Here is a 15,009-nt window from a genome sequence, read left to right on the forward strand (position 1 = left end):
AGCATGCAAACTTCTGGCGTGTTGCGGAAGCGACGTGGCGGGAGGGAGCAAGTTTGTCGGCGGTGATTACAAAAAGTCAAGTTCAGTCTGCGTTGAATGGAAAGAATTGGGAACAAAGAGGAAGCACAAATAAAGGCGGAATGAAAGAGAGACAAAGAGAGAGAATCAAGCAAAAGCAAGCTGATCAGAAAACGTGAAATCAGTGCCGCGAGCACCTGGTGCTATTCAGCCGTTGCCGTGGCTGCTCAGCTCAAACCACTGGCGCATGAGGTCGGCCAGCGTGCGCGGCAGCGCGGCTGCACCAGGGGGGAGGAACGGGATGCATGCATGGAGAGTTAAGACCCGATCGTGGTGCTGAAGACTGGAGAGGCATCCAGATGTGCCTCCGCTTGCACGTGTGGTTGGCCCACCCAGCTGCCACCCTCTCCCCACCCACCCATCCACCACATACAGCCATGACGCGCCCCACCTGTGTCGCGCAGCACGATGTAGAACGGGAAGGGGAAGGAGTCCATGTAGCGCGCAAAAACGGGCTTGCCGCCCACAAAGCTCACAGTCTGCAGCGGGTCAGGGCGGGGGTGCCCCACAGCGGCATGAGCGACACGAGTATGAGTTGTGTGTCATCAGCTCTGAGCCTCGTGCCCGCCCCCCACCCCCCACCCAGGACAACCAGCCAGACACACACAGCAGCCCCACACCTGCATGTCCAGGATCGAGCCAGAGACGCCGGCGCTGGCGGTAGCGGCCGCGGCGGGGTTGTCCAGCACGATGAATGCGTACAGCACGCCCGGCTTGTCCGCTGCCGCACGCACAATGCGACGCAGGCTCTCCTTTTCGTGGAACCTGCGGGCACAGGAGGGGGGACCAAATGGGTGTGTGTTTGCAGCCCAGATCGCCGTCCCCACAGCATGCACCAGAAGCGGGCTGCCAGCAGCCAGCCTCTCCTGCCCTCCCAAACCCTCCCTGTGCTGCCACCAGCCAGCGCCCACCTGCCGTCTGCGATGATGAGCACCAGCTGCTGCAGCGAGGCGCCGGCGGTGCTGGCGCCGGCGCGCGCGGCCGCCGTGGCCAGCATGTGGTCCAGGCTGGTGATGACGTCCACCATGGGGCGGTCGCTCAGCGTGTTGTCCTGGTCGAAACGCATCTGTGGGAGCAGCAGCAGCGGCAGGTGTGTGAGATTGTGCTGGTGGGATGCGGGAACGGGATGAGGAGGAAGAGCAGGAGGAAGCCATGATGGCGCCAGCGGAGCGGATGGTCTGCTGCCCTGCCAGCGGCAGGAGGTGCGGGCGGGCGTGCCTGCGACATGACCCGCACGCCGTCTGCGTCGGTGAAGGGGCGGTCCAGCGGGTGCAGCGGCACGGCGCCGCCGCCGCCGCCAAAGCTGACCACGCCCAGCTCGCCCACCTGCACGGGGGGGGAGTGTGCATGTGTGTGTGGTCTGTGAGATGAGATGGGAGGGAGGGCGGAGAGGAACAGTGGCAGCGCGCCGGCACGGCCGGATGCGGCTCACGGGGAAGCCAGCGCTGCAGCTTTCACACAGCACCGGCACCACCAGCCACGCCCCAACCCACCTCCAGGCGCGCCATGGCTCGGCAGATGAGCGTGAGCGCCTCCAGGGCAAAGCCGCCGCACCCCGTCTCCGCCATGGAGCGGGAGTCGTCCACAGCCACCACCACCTGCGGCGGGTGCAGTTGGGGACTTGCGTGTGGTAGCGGTGATGGGACAGCGGGGTTGGCGCCCCAGTTCAGCAGGCTCGCACACATAAGATGCAAGTCCGAACCCGGCCGGATCGCTCAGCCTGCACCGGGCGTCGGTGGCCGCCCGCCTACCGCCCGCGCCGAGCACCTGATACTTGCGCTTGTCGGGCCGCGTGCGCCGCATCCAGATCTTGTCCTTGCGGAAGTGGCTGGCGATGTAGCCAATCACCTGGAGGGCAGGGGAAGAGGAGCAAGCAGCATGAGGGGGTGCTCTATGCTCAGCCACCCACAGAATGCAGGCCAGGCGCGGAGCAGGGCGGAGCGCAAGCTCGGCTGGCAAATATGAAGTCGACAATGCACCACTGACACGCCCAGCACCCCAGCCGCACCTTCTTCATGTTGATGCGCTTGCCGGAGCGGTAGTCCCCCGCCAGCCGGCTGGCCAGGGTGGGCTCCAGGATCAGGCGCAGCTGCTCCGCCAGCTCACCCACCAGCCCCGCCGTCAGCGCCTCGCACCGCGCCCACACCTCCCGCCCGTGCGCCTCCGCCGCGGCGTCGGGCAGCGGCGCGGAGCCCTCGCTGGCGCCTTGCAGGCGCGCATCCAGCTGCTCCCGCAGCGCAGCCGCCGCCTCCTCGCTCAGCCCGGCCAGAGCCCACTGCGAGGAGGCGAGGAAGTGCAGCGGCGTGTGTGCTGTGCCGGGGCCAAGGAGGCATGCAAGGGGATGGCAGGGCAGCGGCTGCGACACCACGTCGCACACACAAGTGGTTGGGGCGGGCAGGTGCCGACAGCGTACCTCCTCCGCGGGGGCGCCGTCCTCCAGGCTGGCTGCCAGCAGGCGCGCCGCCACGTAGCTCTCATCTGCCGCCTGCTGTCCAGCCTCGCCATCCACTCCCTCGCCCTCCTGCTGCCGCTCCTCAGCCTCCTCACCCACCCCATCCTGCTCCTGCTGCGCCTCATCCTGCGCCCCATCCCCCGCCTCGAGCCCCGCCTTGCGGTCCGCGCCAGCGCCCCAGTTGGCCGTCCCGCTCATCAGCTGCTGCTGCTGCTGCTGGTCGCCCCGCAGCTTCTCATCGGCGTCCATCGCCTCCTCATCCTCGCCCCGCTCCTCCTCCCCAGCAGCCACATCATTGCCGCCGCCCTCGCCGGCCTGCTCCTCGTCCTGCTGCGGCCGCTGCGCAGCTGCCTGGTCCTCTGTGGCCGGGGCCAGCGCCTGCGCATCGCCCGCCTGCTGCTGCTCCTGCTGCCCCAGGAAGCGGTACTCTGCGGCTGCGGCGGCTTCTTCAGTCTGCTGCTGCTCAGCCTCCATCTGCTCAGCAGCCGCAGCCTCTGCCTCCTGGCCGGGCTGCTGCTGCTCGGGGGCATCCGCCGCAATGTTGAGGCGAGCGCGCCAGCGCTCCATGGCGTTGCCTGCAAGGCATGGCGGCATGGGCAAGCAACCAGAGGTAGCTCAGCCAGAAGTCGGCAGATCGCCAGCGCGATCCTTTGAGAACACGAAGGCAGCAGCCAGGCAGACATCCAGCAAGAATGCAGGCGGACCTAGGTTGCGGAAGGGGTTGGCATCCGACTGGGGCTGCTGCGCCTGCTTCTGCCGCTGCTGCTGGTGGCGGCCAGCGGCGGCAGCAGCAGAGGCGGCCGGGTCGTCTTGCAGACCATCCGAGGCGCCGACAGCACTGCCGGATGCGTCCGGCGGAGGCTCTGCTCCGCTGGCAGGTGCTGCTGTTGCTGCTTCTTGGGCGCTCGCGTGCTCCTGCTGCTCCTGCTGCTGCTCCTCCTCCTGCTGCTCCGCAGCTCCGGTGCCTCGATCGGCGGCGGCGGCAGCGGCAGCAGCAGAAGGGAGGCCCAGCGGCCCCGCCTCTGCCTGCTGCTGCTCCTCCTGCTGCTGCTCCTCGCCGTCTGCCTTGGACACATCTGGCGCCACCGGCCCTTCCTGCTCCTCCTCCTCCTCCTCCTGCTCCTCCTCGGCATCCATGCCCTCAGCCTCACCCGCCTGCAGCTGCCCCGCCTCTGCCTCAGGCTGCTGCTGCTCCTCGCCGTCGCCACCGCCACCCGCTGCCTCCTCCATGTCCTCGTCTGCTGCCGGCCCCTCCTCTCCCTGCCGCTCCTCCTCGGCCTGCTGCTGCTCTGGGAATGTGCCGCCCTGCTCCTGAGGCTGCTGCTGCTCCTCGGCATCCATGTCGCCAGCCTGCGGCAGCGGCAGCAGCGAGCGGCGAGCGGGCTGTGAGTGGCCAGAACAGGACCGCCTGCAGCGAGCGAAGCTGAGCAGCAAAAACAGCCAAAGACAGGCAGGTGCAGACATGTGGCTGCATCCCAACATGCTGCTGCTGGTGCTTGCGCTGGATGGAATGCGCAGCGGCACCACCTGCTCCTCCTCCTCCTGCTCGCCGGCGCCCTCCTCGCCGCCATCCAGGTTGAGATCCTCGGGCAGCTCAAAGTCCGGCTCCGCGCCCTCGGGCTGCACATGCCCACGGTCCTCGGGCCTGCAGGCAGCAGAGGAGGCAAAGCAGGGGTGCCATCGGTTGGACGCTGGGTGGCTGCCTCAGCAGGCAGGTGCTCACGAGGACAGCCCCAGCTGCTGCTGTCGTCACCACTTCAAGCACAGCTCATCTACACTGCCTGCTGCTCAGCAATTCCCTACTGCCCAGCGCTCTCCGCCCATGCCCGCACCTGTCCTGATAGTCCCCAGCCTCCTCCTCCTCCTGCTCCTCCTCGACGCCGGCCTGCGGCTGCGGCTGCTCCTCCTCCGCCCCTCCCTCTTGAGCCTGCGGCTGCTGCCCCTCCTTCCCCTCATCCTCCTGCGCCTGCTCCTCGTCCTCCTCGCCGCCCGCTGCATAATCCAGCTGGGACTTGTCCCCAACCTGCAGCGAGCGGTCATCGGCGCCCTCCTGCTCCTGCAGCAGATGTGAGGCAATGAGTGGCACACATTCACAAGCGTATTGGTAATGAGCTGGGGCCAAGGCTTCTTGGCATCTCCGCGACCCCACGTGAACCAACGCAACCTTCCCCTGCTGGGACCGGCAGCACCTCCATTGCCGCCTGCCACACCGCACCTGGCCCTGCTGCTCCTGCTCCTTGTCTTCCTCGTTCCACAGCCGCTCATCCACATCCTCACCCTCCGGCCCCGCCTCGCCCATCTGCTGATCCACCCGCTCCTCTCCTTCCTCTTCGTCACCAGACTCACCACCTGCGGGACGGCCAATAGGGACGGACGCCACAAGGCAGCAGAGCATCGAGTTTGAACAACATGACAGCAAAGGCAGAAGAAAGTATAGCGCTGCGCTGCCGCAGGGGGACCCACCGGACTGCTGCTCATCCTGCTGCACATCCTCCAGAGCGCCCTCAAAGTCGTCATCCATCTCCACTCCTGCGGGGGAAAGAAACGGCATGCGACGGCAGAGGCTGTGACGCCTTGCTGCGTGCTCGGAGCAGGGGGAGCTTCCCAGGGGGAGTCCTGGACCTGTGAGGTCGGCGTGGACATGACTGGAAAGGCATGGGCAGGGGGCTAGCGTGGGGCGGCGCACCCTGCTGCTGCTTCTGTTCCTCCTGCGGGCCCAGCTTCTCCTCCTGCTCCTTCTGTTGCTCCTCTGCGTCCTTCTGCTTGGCCCCCAGCAGCTGGTCCTGGTCTTCCAGCTGTGAGTACAAAAGAGTGGCGGCACAGGGATCAGGGATCAAAGATCAGAGATGGTGGCCCAACAAGATTGGAAGTGACATCCCGACGCTGCACCACCAGGCTAGGCAACAGGTGCCCAGCAGCCACCCTATTCCTGCCCTGCCACCAGCCGCCACCAGCCACCCACGCACCTCGTTTGAGATGTCCTTGGCGCCGGTGGTGTCGCCCTCGCCCAGCCCGGTGCCGTCAATGGTCTTACCATCGCCTCCCTCCTCCGCCTCGCCTGCAGACACATTGGGACAGGACCAGGGAGGACAGAAGGGGTCAACGGCAGGGAAACCGGGGCCAGTGCATGCCAGGCTGCCGCCAACCAGCTGCTGACCGCACGGGCACAAACCAACAGGGTGTGGGGACGGTCTCACCTTCGGTCCCCTCCGGCATGCAGAAGCCCTCTTGCACCACGCCGGCAAAGAGGGAGGCGGAGATGTAGCACAGCTTGGCAGCCGCCTTGTGTACCGCCAGGTACTGCAGGCCCAGCTGGCGCAGCGCACACAGCAGCAGGCCCAGCAGCGGCGCCAGGCCCGCCGCGGCTCCCGCCAGCTGCGCCAGCTTCTCGCGGGCAGCAGCGCTGGGAGGCAGGTCGCTGGCGGCAGCCACTGCCGCCAGAACCGCCGCCGTGTGGGAGGACAGCTCTTCGGCCTTGTGCAGGCACAGGCGCTGCTCCAACCGCTGCACCAGCTCAGGCAGCGGCACCTGCTCCACCTCCGCTTCCGCCTCCTCTGCCTCCTGCTGCACATAGCTCTCGGCTGCCGCTGCCGCTGGCCTGGCGTTCTGTGCCCAGATCAGAGCAGCTGCTACCGCTGACTCCAGATGCTCAGCCAGCTGCTGTTCGGCTGGCACTGAAGCAGAGACTGATGTGCCAGAGTGCAGCTCTGCGCCGGCGGCGGCCGACTGGCGCGCAGCCTCCGCCACAGCGGCAGTCAGGCCAGACCAGCCAGGCAGCTGCTCTGCCTGCGTCGCCGTGGCTGCCTCCAGATCCTGGTGAAGCGACCGCAGTGCCGCTGCATTGGCCTGCAGGGCTGCCAGCACGCTGCCTGGCAAGAACAGACGTCCAACTGGGTCACCACCAGCCGGCAGCGCCACCGCGCCTTGGGTTGCAGCCGCCAGCCGGTTGGCGCACCCACGCACCGCTGCTGCGGCTGCGGCCGCCTGCTGCCCGCCCTGCTGCAGCTGCTTGCGCGGCGCAGCCGCCGTCTCGGTGGCAGCTGCCGCCGCCAGCAGCTCAGCAGTCTCTTCTGCCTGATGCAACAGCAAGGCCAGCGTGCGCCGCTGCGCCTGGTACCATGCCCCGCATCGCTCCTGCGGAGGCACCAGGGCTGACCCTCCCTCTGCTCCCTGCCGCTCCTCGGGGCTGCCGGCATCACCGCCGGCGGCCAGTGCACTCAGGGCTGCGTGCAGCGTGCTGAGCTGGCGGTAGCTGTCGCTCAGCGTGCCCAGCGTGGACCTGGTGCGCTGCGTCAGCCACAGCAGGTGCTCCACGCTGCGCACGCTGCCCTCCACCTCCGCGCCAGACAGGTCGCCATGCGGCTGCTTGGCCGCCTGCAGACAGCGGTGCAGGAGCAGCACAGACATAGGCTCAGGCTGGGGGCTGGGAGAGAGCACAGCGTGGCTGATGCCCAGAAGCGCGGGTTAGCGTTATGAGTGGAGTGTGGCCCTGCTGAAGACAGGTGGTGGCACCTCTGCAGAACGTCACAAGCGGGGGCCCTCACCTCCCACAGCCTCTGCAGCCGCGCCATGCTGGCAAAGTAGTAGCGATCCGCCTTTGCCCAGCACCGCTGTGCCGCAGCAGCCTGCTGCTCCTGCCCCGGCCACGCCGCCGCCAGCGCCCCGCCTGTTGCTGGGCCTGACGAGTCACCCGGAGCTGCTCCCAGCAGCGGCGCCGGGTCGGCGGCCTGCTGCACAAACCAGGCCTGGCTGCCGCGCTGGGCGGCAGGCACCGCCGTGCGGCGCCGGCTCACCCCCGCCGCCGCTAGCGCCCGGAACAGGTCTGCAGCGGGCGGAGGCGGGAGAAGGGCCGTAAGCGAGGCGAGCCCAATATTGGTTCAACGCTGCCAGCCCTGTCCACTCACCAGTAAGAGCCTTCTTCTTGCGTGCCTTTGCGCCCTTTGCCACATCGGTGCGTAGCTCCAAAGCGCGCCCGGCTGCCTCCCCCGCCAAGTCGTCCACGGCGGCAGCGCCCGCGGCAGCATCCTCAGAGCCCACCGCCGAGGCGGCCACCTCTGCAAAGCGGCGCGTCAGGCGCGGCAGCTGCCCGGCATACTTGCTGCCCGCAACCACTGCTGGGGCAGCCGCCGACTCCTGCTGGATGCCGGCGCTGGCCAGCTGCTGCACAGCTGCGGTGCTGGCAGCAGCCATGGCGGCAGCTGCCACCACCGGTTCGGCGAGGCCGCGCTCAGCCTCTGCTGCCGCCTCGGCAGCCACCGCAGCCGCCTCGGCAGCCTTCTTGCTCCTCCGGCGCTTCTTGCCCGCCGCCCCCGCCGCGGCTGCCGCGGCTTCGGCCTGCGCTGCCTGCTGCTCCTGCTGCTGCAGCTGCAGGTCCGCGAAGCCCATGGCCTTGGCGGCCGCCGCCAGAGCCGCCGTGGCAGGCTCGCGCAGAAGCTGGCTGGCCCGGCGGGTGAGGCGGTGCAGCTGGCGCTGCGCCTTCTCGTTGCTCACCCTGCAGGCCAGGCGGTGGCGATCACATGATCACCAGCAGCCGCTCACATCACACATGCAAGAGGATGAGGCAGGCAGCCCTGAGGACCTTACAGTGGCGCTGCACCTCCTAGTTCCATGCCCTTTGACATCACCCGGCCCCCAGCCTACCTGAGCGCATAGTAGCCACGGTCCTCCCACTTGGCCAGAGCCACAAAGTCCTGGCAGGCAGGCAGGGAGGGGCAAGCAAGGGCTGACAACGTCAGGATAGGTGGGGCGCAGCAGGCACCAACTCACAGCCTGGTATATTGGCAAACTCGCGGTGCCAGGCGCCGCCGCTACTAAGCCTGCCCCCCCCACACACACACGCAACAAACAGACGCCCACCTGCAGCGCCTTCTCCAGCTCCGCCATCCCTGCCGCCACCTGGCGCTGCACCGCAGCCTCAAACTGGCGGTAGTAGCGCACCACATTGAATAGCACGGCGCTGAGCTGGCGCCAGCGCCGCTGCTGCTGCTCCTGACCACCATGATGTGCAGGACCGTCGTCTGGTGGCACCGGTGCTGAGCTGGCACTTCCGGACGCTGACATGGCGGCCAGCTGGCGGCGGAAGGCTTCCAGCAGCGCCAGGCGTGAGCCAAACTCGCCCAGAGGGGAGGACTGCAGGGGGGGTGATGGAGGCGACCAGTATCAGCACAGAGGTGTATGTGGCATCTATATGCCAGCAGGCAAGGAGGCCAGTGCCCTTCTGCAGGAAGAAGCCCAGAGGTGTAGGAGGAGCGCGCCCCTGGGCAGCCGACACTTGCCTGCATGAACTGCTCAACAGTGGGCGCCACATCAGCAGCCGCCAGGTCATCAGCGGTCAGCAGGATGCGGTACAGGTGGAACCAGGCCTGCGGGAGCAGGCACAGTGACAGCCAGATGGTTGGCTGGCGGGCTGAGCAACTCACAAGCAGGCAGCCAGGTGCATGTGTGAAGCGACCGCCCAACCTGATGCGCCACTGCCGCGGCGCGCTCCCGTGTGGAGTCCAGCAGCCCCCGCCACGCCCCCAGCTCCAGCCGGCGCCAGCGCGTGGCCAGCGCCGACAGCGGGGCCAGCTGGGGGGCCAGCGACACGTGGCGGGCGGCTGTCTCCTCCCACTGCTGCAGGAGTGCGTGGGCAGCCAGCACACCGTGGCTCAAGAGGGTAGCTGTGGTGGGGGAACGCCCCTCCGGTGAGCTTAAATCCCAGCAAAACACGGCGCAGGGCCTGCACATGCCGCTGTCCAGGGGCTGCACCGCAAGCTGCACCGCACCCACCTGCGCCTTGGCCAGAAGCAGCTCCACGCCCGTCAGCATCGCCTTGAGCGGCGCGGTGACCGGCATGCTCAGCAGCCGGTCAATCACAGCAGACAGCTGCAGGGGCAGGGCGGGCGGGTGGGGCAGGGTAGGCTGTCATGCAGAGGCGCCTTGAGGCAACACTGTGAGGAGAGCATGGTGGGGCAGGGCTGGGCAAGCACGGCAGGGCAGTCTGGGGGCTGGGGGCTGCAGCTGCTCGCCTGCAGCAGTCCCGGGTGCTCAGGCCACTCCTCCAGCAGCTGGCACAGGCGGTGGCGCAGGGCCAGCGCCGGCTGCTGCACCAGCACAGCCTCCTCCACGCAGGCCGCCTGGATGTCCACCCCCGCGGTGGCGCCCGTATCCAGCCTGGCGGGCGCCGGCTGCGCCAGCTGGCGGAAGCGGCAGCAGGCGGCGTACAGGTGGCCGGTGCCGGTGGCGGCGTCCACGCCTGCCGGGACCACCAGCCCCGCCGCACGCAGCAGCTGCACCCCCAGCTCATAAGAGCGCAGGAAGTCTGCTGCCGGGGTGTTGGTGCCATGCCTGCCTGCGCCATCTGCCGGTGCCTCGCTCGAGGGGCTGCCAAAGCTGGAGGCATGCACTGCCACCAGCTCCTGCAGAACACCCCCCAGCACAAGCTCCCTGACCGACAGCACGGCGGCCCCCTGCAGCTGCTCTTCCCTGTCCTGCTGCCGGCCGGAAGCAGCTGCCGCAGCGGCGGCCACGGCGCCCGCAGCGGCCGCCTCGCTGGCGCCTGCCAGCGTGTCGGGCTGCTCGTCTGGCGCCAGGTCAGCAAAGTGAGCGAACTGGTCGGGGAAGCGGCGCTGGTAATCCTCCTCGTCCTCCTGCAGGGCAGGCGGGGCGGGCTGACGCATGAACCACTAAACAAAACAGCAGGCCCTGTGGCCGAGCTCAAGTGGGGAGGTGGGCGACAGCAACAGAGGCCCATGCAGGCCGCCGCTGCGTATGCCCTCTAGCCCACCTGCTCCTCGCTGGCAATGTCGGTGGAGCGAGCCTTGTGCTTGAACACCTCCGCCTCTGCCGCCGCGCGCCGCTCCTCCTCCGCCTTCACATCCTCCCACGCCCCCACAAACTCTGCGGGGCAGCAGCGTTTGCAGGGTGTTCAGGGCTGGCAGGGACAGTTGAACGCGCAATGCAAGGGTTTGCTTGGCAGCACACCGACTAGAGCATGCAGGACTCACCGCCAAAGATGGCATGCAGCCGCTGCTGCGCAGCTGCCACCGCGGCAGCAGAGGCTTGGGCCCCAGCGCCGCCGCCAGAGCCCAGCCGTGCCGCTTCGGCATCCCTGGCGGCAGCGCTGAGCGAGCACCGCAGCAGCTGCAGGCGGGCCGACATGGAAGCGGCATATGCGCCACGCTTTGCCTGCTCTGCCACGTCGCCGCCTGGCGCAATGGCAGCAGCAGCAGCAGCTTGGCTGCGGGCCTCCGACGCCGCAGCTGCTGCAGCATCCGCCACTGCTTGCTGAACAGCTGGGCTGTCCAGCTGGACCGCCGCAGGGAAACCGTTGCCAGAAGCAGCAGCAGCAGCACGAGGGAACGCCATGAGACGGGCCAGCACTGGGGCCAGCTGGCTGGCTGGGGCAGCTTCTGCCAAGGCGGTGCTGCCAGCCATCAGCGCCAGGCCGTACCGCAGCTCCTGTACTGCCAACTGTATCGGCTGTGCCACATCACGGTACAGAGGATACTGGCGACCCAGTCGCTCTGCCCACGCCGCCGCATTCTGCTGCCACACAGCCGCCTGGGTCGCACCGGCAGCGGCCTCCTCGGCGTTAGAACTACTGCACAGGTGGTGGCCAGAGCAGGCAGTGAATGGGCAGGCAAGGCAGCTGCGCAGGCGCACGCCTGCGCCCTGCATGCACTGTACGTGCAGCAGGCGCATATGAGGGGCAAGACAGCAGCGTGCCTGAGCTGTGACAAGGTCCCCAGCACGCGCGGCACGGAGCCAAAGCTGGCCGTGAATCGTGCCACGTCATCACGCAGCTGCAGTCCGGTGGCGAGTGGGGCAGGAGCGATTGTCAGCCAACAGGACATCCCTACACCCAGCAGTGCAAGCACGCAACGAGACCAAGGCAGCGGACGATAGCCTCTTACTGTGAGGTACTGCGGGGGCGTGGGGCGGGGCGTGCTGCGCCTCTGCAGCCGCTCTGCCGCCTGCTCCAGCTCCTGGCAGCGTGCCTCCAGCTCAGCAATGCGTGCCGACTCGTCGGGGCCACCTGCACATGGGGGCAAGGAGGCGGTGGCTGGCAGATTTCAACCACACGAGAGGAGCTGTGCAGGGTGGATGAGGCGAGGCCAGAGCAGGGTTGCCAACAAGCAAGAGCCGCATGGGGCTGTTGGATGCGGGAACATGTGCAGGTGCCCCTCATCCAACCCATTTCCAGGCACCGGCAGGCGAGCAGAGGGGCGCACCTGGCAAGGCTGCATGCTGCCTCCGCACCGCCAGCTCAGGCTCCACCTGGCACCGCAGCAGGCTCAGCGTGTGCTGCCGCACCAAGCCGTACTTGGCTGCCGGGTCGGCGCCCACAGGGGGCAGCAGCAGGTGCAGGCGCAGGAGGGCCAGCAGAGCCCACACGCGGCCGCGTGCCAGCAGGCCCTCTGCAGGCAGGCAGGCAAGCAAGCCAAAGGCATTCAGTTGGTGCTCGTCGATCAAAGTTGGGGCAGGGAAAGCAGCCAGCGGCCAACGACGGGCGATGCATGCTCAGCAGGCCTGCCGTCGCCTCTACCTCACGCTCACCTTGGGTGCTCATGGTTGGCGCTGCGATGATCCCATTCAGCAGACCCTCCAGGGCAGGCAGCAGCACGGGCTGCAGCAGATCCCGGAGCACAGGGTGGCTGCTGCTGGCCAGAGCGTCGCCGACCAGCGCCAGCAGCTGGGCATCCTGCTGTGCCTGCTGCTGCGCTTGGGCAGCAGCAGGGGCTGTGCAGCGCTCTCCTGCCAGCCAGCCGAGTGCGGCCTCCACCTGCAGGCGCTGATGCTGGGCGGGGACGCTGGGCAGATGGGCGGCAATGGTGGCAGCTGCTGTCGCCGCTGCTGCCGCCCACTCTGCTGCCGCTGCCGCAGACGGCTGCTGCGTGCTGCTGCCCTCGCCGGCTGCCGCGGCTGTGCGCAGCTGCCGAGCAGCAAACTTCAGCTGCAGCAGGCGGGCTGAGCGGTCTGCTATCAGGGTGGCCGGGCCCACAGTCACAGCGCTGGCCAGCACTGTACCCGCACCAATGTGCATGCGCAGCGGGCCCGCTGCCGCCGCCGCCCACTGCTGCTGCACCGTCGCTGCCACAGCACCGGCATGCGTGGCTGGCAGCGCAGCGGCAGCACCACTCCACAGGCCCTGCTGCCATCGCCACCACGTCTCATGAACCAGCGAGCGCCGCAGCAGCTGCTGCCACTCGCCAGCGCTAGCCCCAGGCTGCTGCTGCTCCGCTTCCAGCAGCCAGAGCAGCAGCTGGTAGGAGGCCGTGTCGGCCACGCTGCTGGCACCGCTGCCGCTCATGGCTGCCACCAGCCGGCGCAAGGTGCCAGGCAGGGTGGCGGGGGTCGCCTGCTGCTGCTCCACTGTGCTGCTGCCCTGGCCCAGCAGCAGCAGGCGCAGCAGGCCGCCTGTAGCCAGCAGCTGCAGCTGGCTGCGGCTGAGCTGCGCATCCTGGAGGGCCAGCAGCTGCAGCTGCAGCTGGCGACAGCTTGGGAACTGCAGCAGCTCTGCTGGCAGAGCGGTGGGCAGCAGCCCGGCACCATCCGGCTCGTCGCCAGAGGTCAGCAGTGCCACAGGCACCAGCACGCCCCGCTGCTCTCCCCTGGCCCCGCCGTCGCCCGCAGCAGCCAGACCGTCCATGTCTTCATCATCGTCCTCCTCCCCAAGCGCAGGCAGGGCCACGCGCGTCTGCAGCAGGGCCGCTGCCGCCGCTGCCGCCGCCTCTGCCCGCTGCTGGACCTTGCCTCGCAGCAGCGGCAGCACCGCCTCCAGCTGCGCCTCCTCGCTGGAGCCATCAGCTGGCACCGGCTGCCCCGGCGGCTGGGCAAGCAGTGCGCCAGACACAAACAGGCACAGCCCCTCCAGCAGCGCACCCCGCACAGCTGGGTCTGCTGCCACCTCTGCCGCCGCAGCAGCCGCCACTAGGCTGCGCTCCTCTGCCCCCAGCCGCTGCTGCGGCTGCTGCGGCGGCGGCTGCAGCTCCTGCTCGGCGATCTCCAGATCCAGCAGAGGCAGGTGGATGCCAGCAGCAGACAGGGCTGCCGGCTGGCCACGGTGGTCCGCCGCAAAGCCGTCCACACCCACCCTGCAAGCAGCAGCACGTGTCGATCATGGTGGGAGGGGAGTAGAGGATGGCGCACACTCGATGAAGCGCCGAATCTCGCAAAAGGGCCACCGCAGCATGCACGCCTCCCACCCCCTCACCTGCTGGCATCACAGAGCGCCAGCAGCTGGCAGTAGGCAGTGCTGAGAGCCTCTGAGCGCGGCAGCAGCGGCCGGCCGCCGTGCTTCCACAGCAGCGGCTTGGGAGGTGGGGCGCCAGCAGCGATGCCGGCCGCAACGTCCAGCTGCTCCGCAGCTGCCGCCCAGCGCTGACGTGCATCCGCCCATCCACCCTCCTGCTCACGAGCCTCATCCCGCGCTCCAGCTGCCGCGAGCAGCGCCGCCACTGCCTTACGCAGGCGCATCCAGCCAAACAGCAGCTGCTCGTAGTGATGCGGCAGCGCTGCCGGCTGCCGGGACTCGCACTCGTGGTGCAGAGCACGCAGCAGCGCCCAGCGCCACTGCTGGGCAGCACGCAGCTGCAGGGGGCAACCGTTCCAAAACAGGCAGGTGCAGCGGCACATCATACATCGCGCCATTGATGGAGATGGGAAGACTGCCAGCAGCGGCAGCTTGAATGGAATGTGTGAGGCCCAGCGAGGCCCCACCCCAAAAGGCGTGCATCATCAGGGACAGCTTAGGGGAGGTGCCCCCAGGGAGAGAAGCGAGCTCACCTTGTTGGCCACGCCGCTGCCCCAGGGCGGGCCTGAGTACTGGGCGCTGCCAGGCACCAGCAGCGCCTCCTCCAGCATCTGTACCGCCAGCAGTACAGCGTACAGCCAGTCCACGGTGGGATGTACTGCTGCCTTGCGCGCCCGCTCCTGCAATGCCAGCACGGCACGACAGTGAGCCACAGGCGTGCCAGGGCTGAAGTACTATACATGCAGCCAAACATTCCTTCATACCAATTTGGCTGTTGGCATTCGTACATGCAGACCCGCCCCGCTGGCTGTGCATGCATGCCACGCCCAGCAGTGCAGAGGCAACACAACAATGTGCCCGCCAGCCTCACCTTGGGTCGCTGGTGCCGCCAGCACGAGAGCTGCAGCAGCGTGGCGCTGCCGTCCGCCACCGCCTCGTCTGCCGCTGCCGCCACCGAGCGCAGCTCCACGGCTGCGTGCACAGCATGCCACAGCGCGGCCACCTTGCCACTGACCTCCATCACCTGCTGCCACAGCTGCTGCAGGCTGGCGCTAGCACTGCTGGCGTCGCCGTCGGCTCTCAGCCCTGCTGCCAGCATGTACGGCTGCAGCTGCTGCGCACCTGCCGCATCCAGCGGCAGGAAAGCGCGGTCGGCTTCTGGCAGCTGTACCGCAGCCGCCAGCTGCTGTTGAAGGGCGGCAGCTGCTGCTGCCAGGGGGTGCGCCAGCACGCCCGAAACCATCCT

The 15,009-nt window shown here is 68.3% G+C and overlaps 1 protein-coding gene across 1 annotated transcript; it reads right to left on the bottom strand.

The window, feature by feature from the left end:
• Window positions 1–225: 225 nt before the first annotated feature.
• Window positions 226–15,006, bottom strand: CHLNCDRAFT_133426 (hypothetical protein; the record flags this gene model as incomplete). The annotated part of the gene is made up of 34 exons (XM_005852140.1): window positions 226–296; window positions 470–557; window positions 699–843; window positions 990–1,144; window positions 1,309–1,404; window positions 1,572–1,676; window positions 1,846–1,926; window positions 2,087–2,353; window positions 2,492–3,105; window positions 3,235–3,880; window positions 4,058–4,175; window positions 4,363–4,586; window positions 4,746–4,879; window positions 4,994–5,059; window positions 5,217–5,325; window positions 5,497–5,588; window positions 5,728–6,904; window positions 7,075–7,352; window positions 7,435–8,021; window positions 8,171–8,220; window positions 8,387–8,659; window positions 8,800–8,892; window positions 8,990–9,142; window positions 9,299–9,394; window positions 9,499–10,158; window positions 10,296–10,408; window positions 10,516–11,111; window positions 11,249–11,313; window positions 11,425–11,546; window positions 11,743–11,928; window positions 12,068–13,605; window positions 13,725–14,101; window positions 14,297–14,443; window positions 14,635–15,006. The coding sequence occupies 34 exons, from the start codon at window positions 15,004–15,006 to the stop codon at window positions 226–228; spliced, it is 9,894 nt and encodes a 3,297-aa protein (XP_005852202.1).
• Between the last annotated feature and the right edge of the window lie 3 nt (window positions 15,007–15,009).

This window comes from Chlorella variabilis (assembly GCF_000147415.1).
Source record: "Chlorella variabilis unplaced genomic scaffold CHLNCscaffold_1, whole genome shotgun sequence".
In the NCBI taxonomy this organism is placed as follows: Eukaryota; Viridiplantae; Chlorophyta; class Trebouxiophyceae; order Chlorellales; family Chlorellaceae; genus Chlorella; species Chlorella variabilis.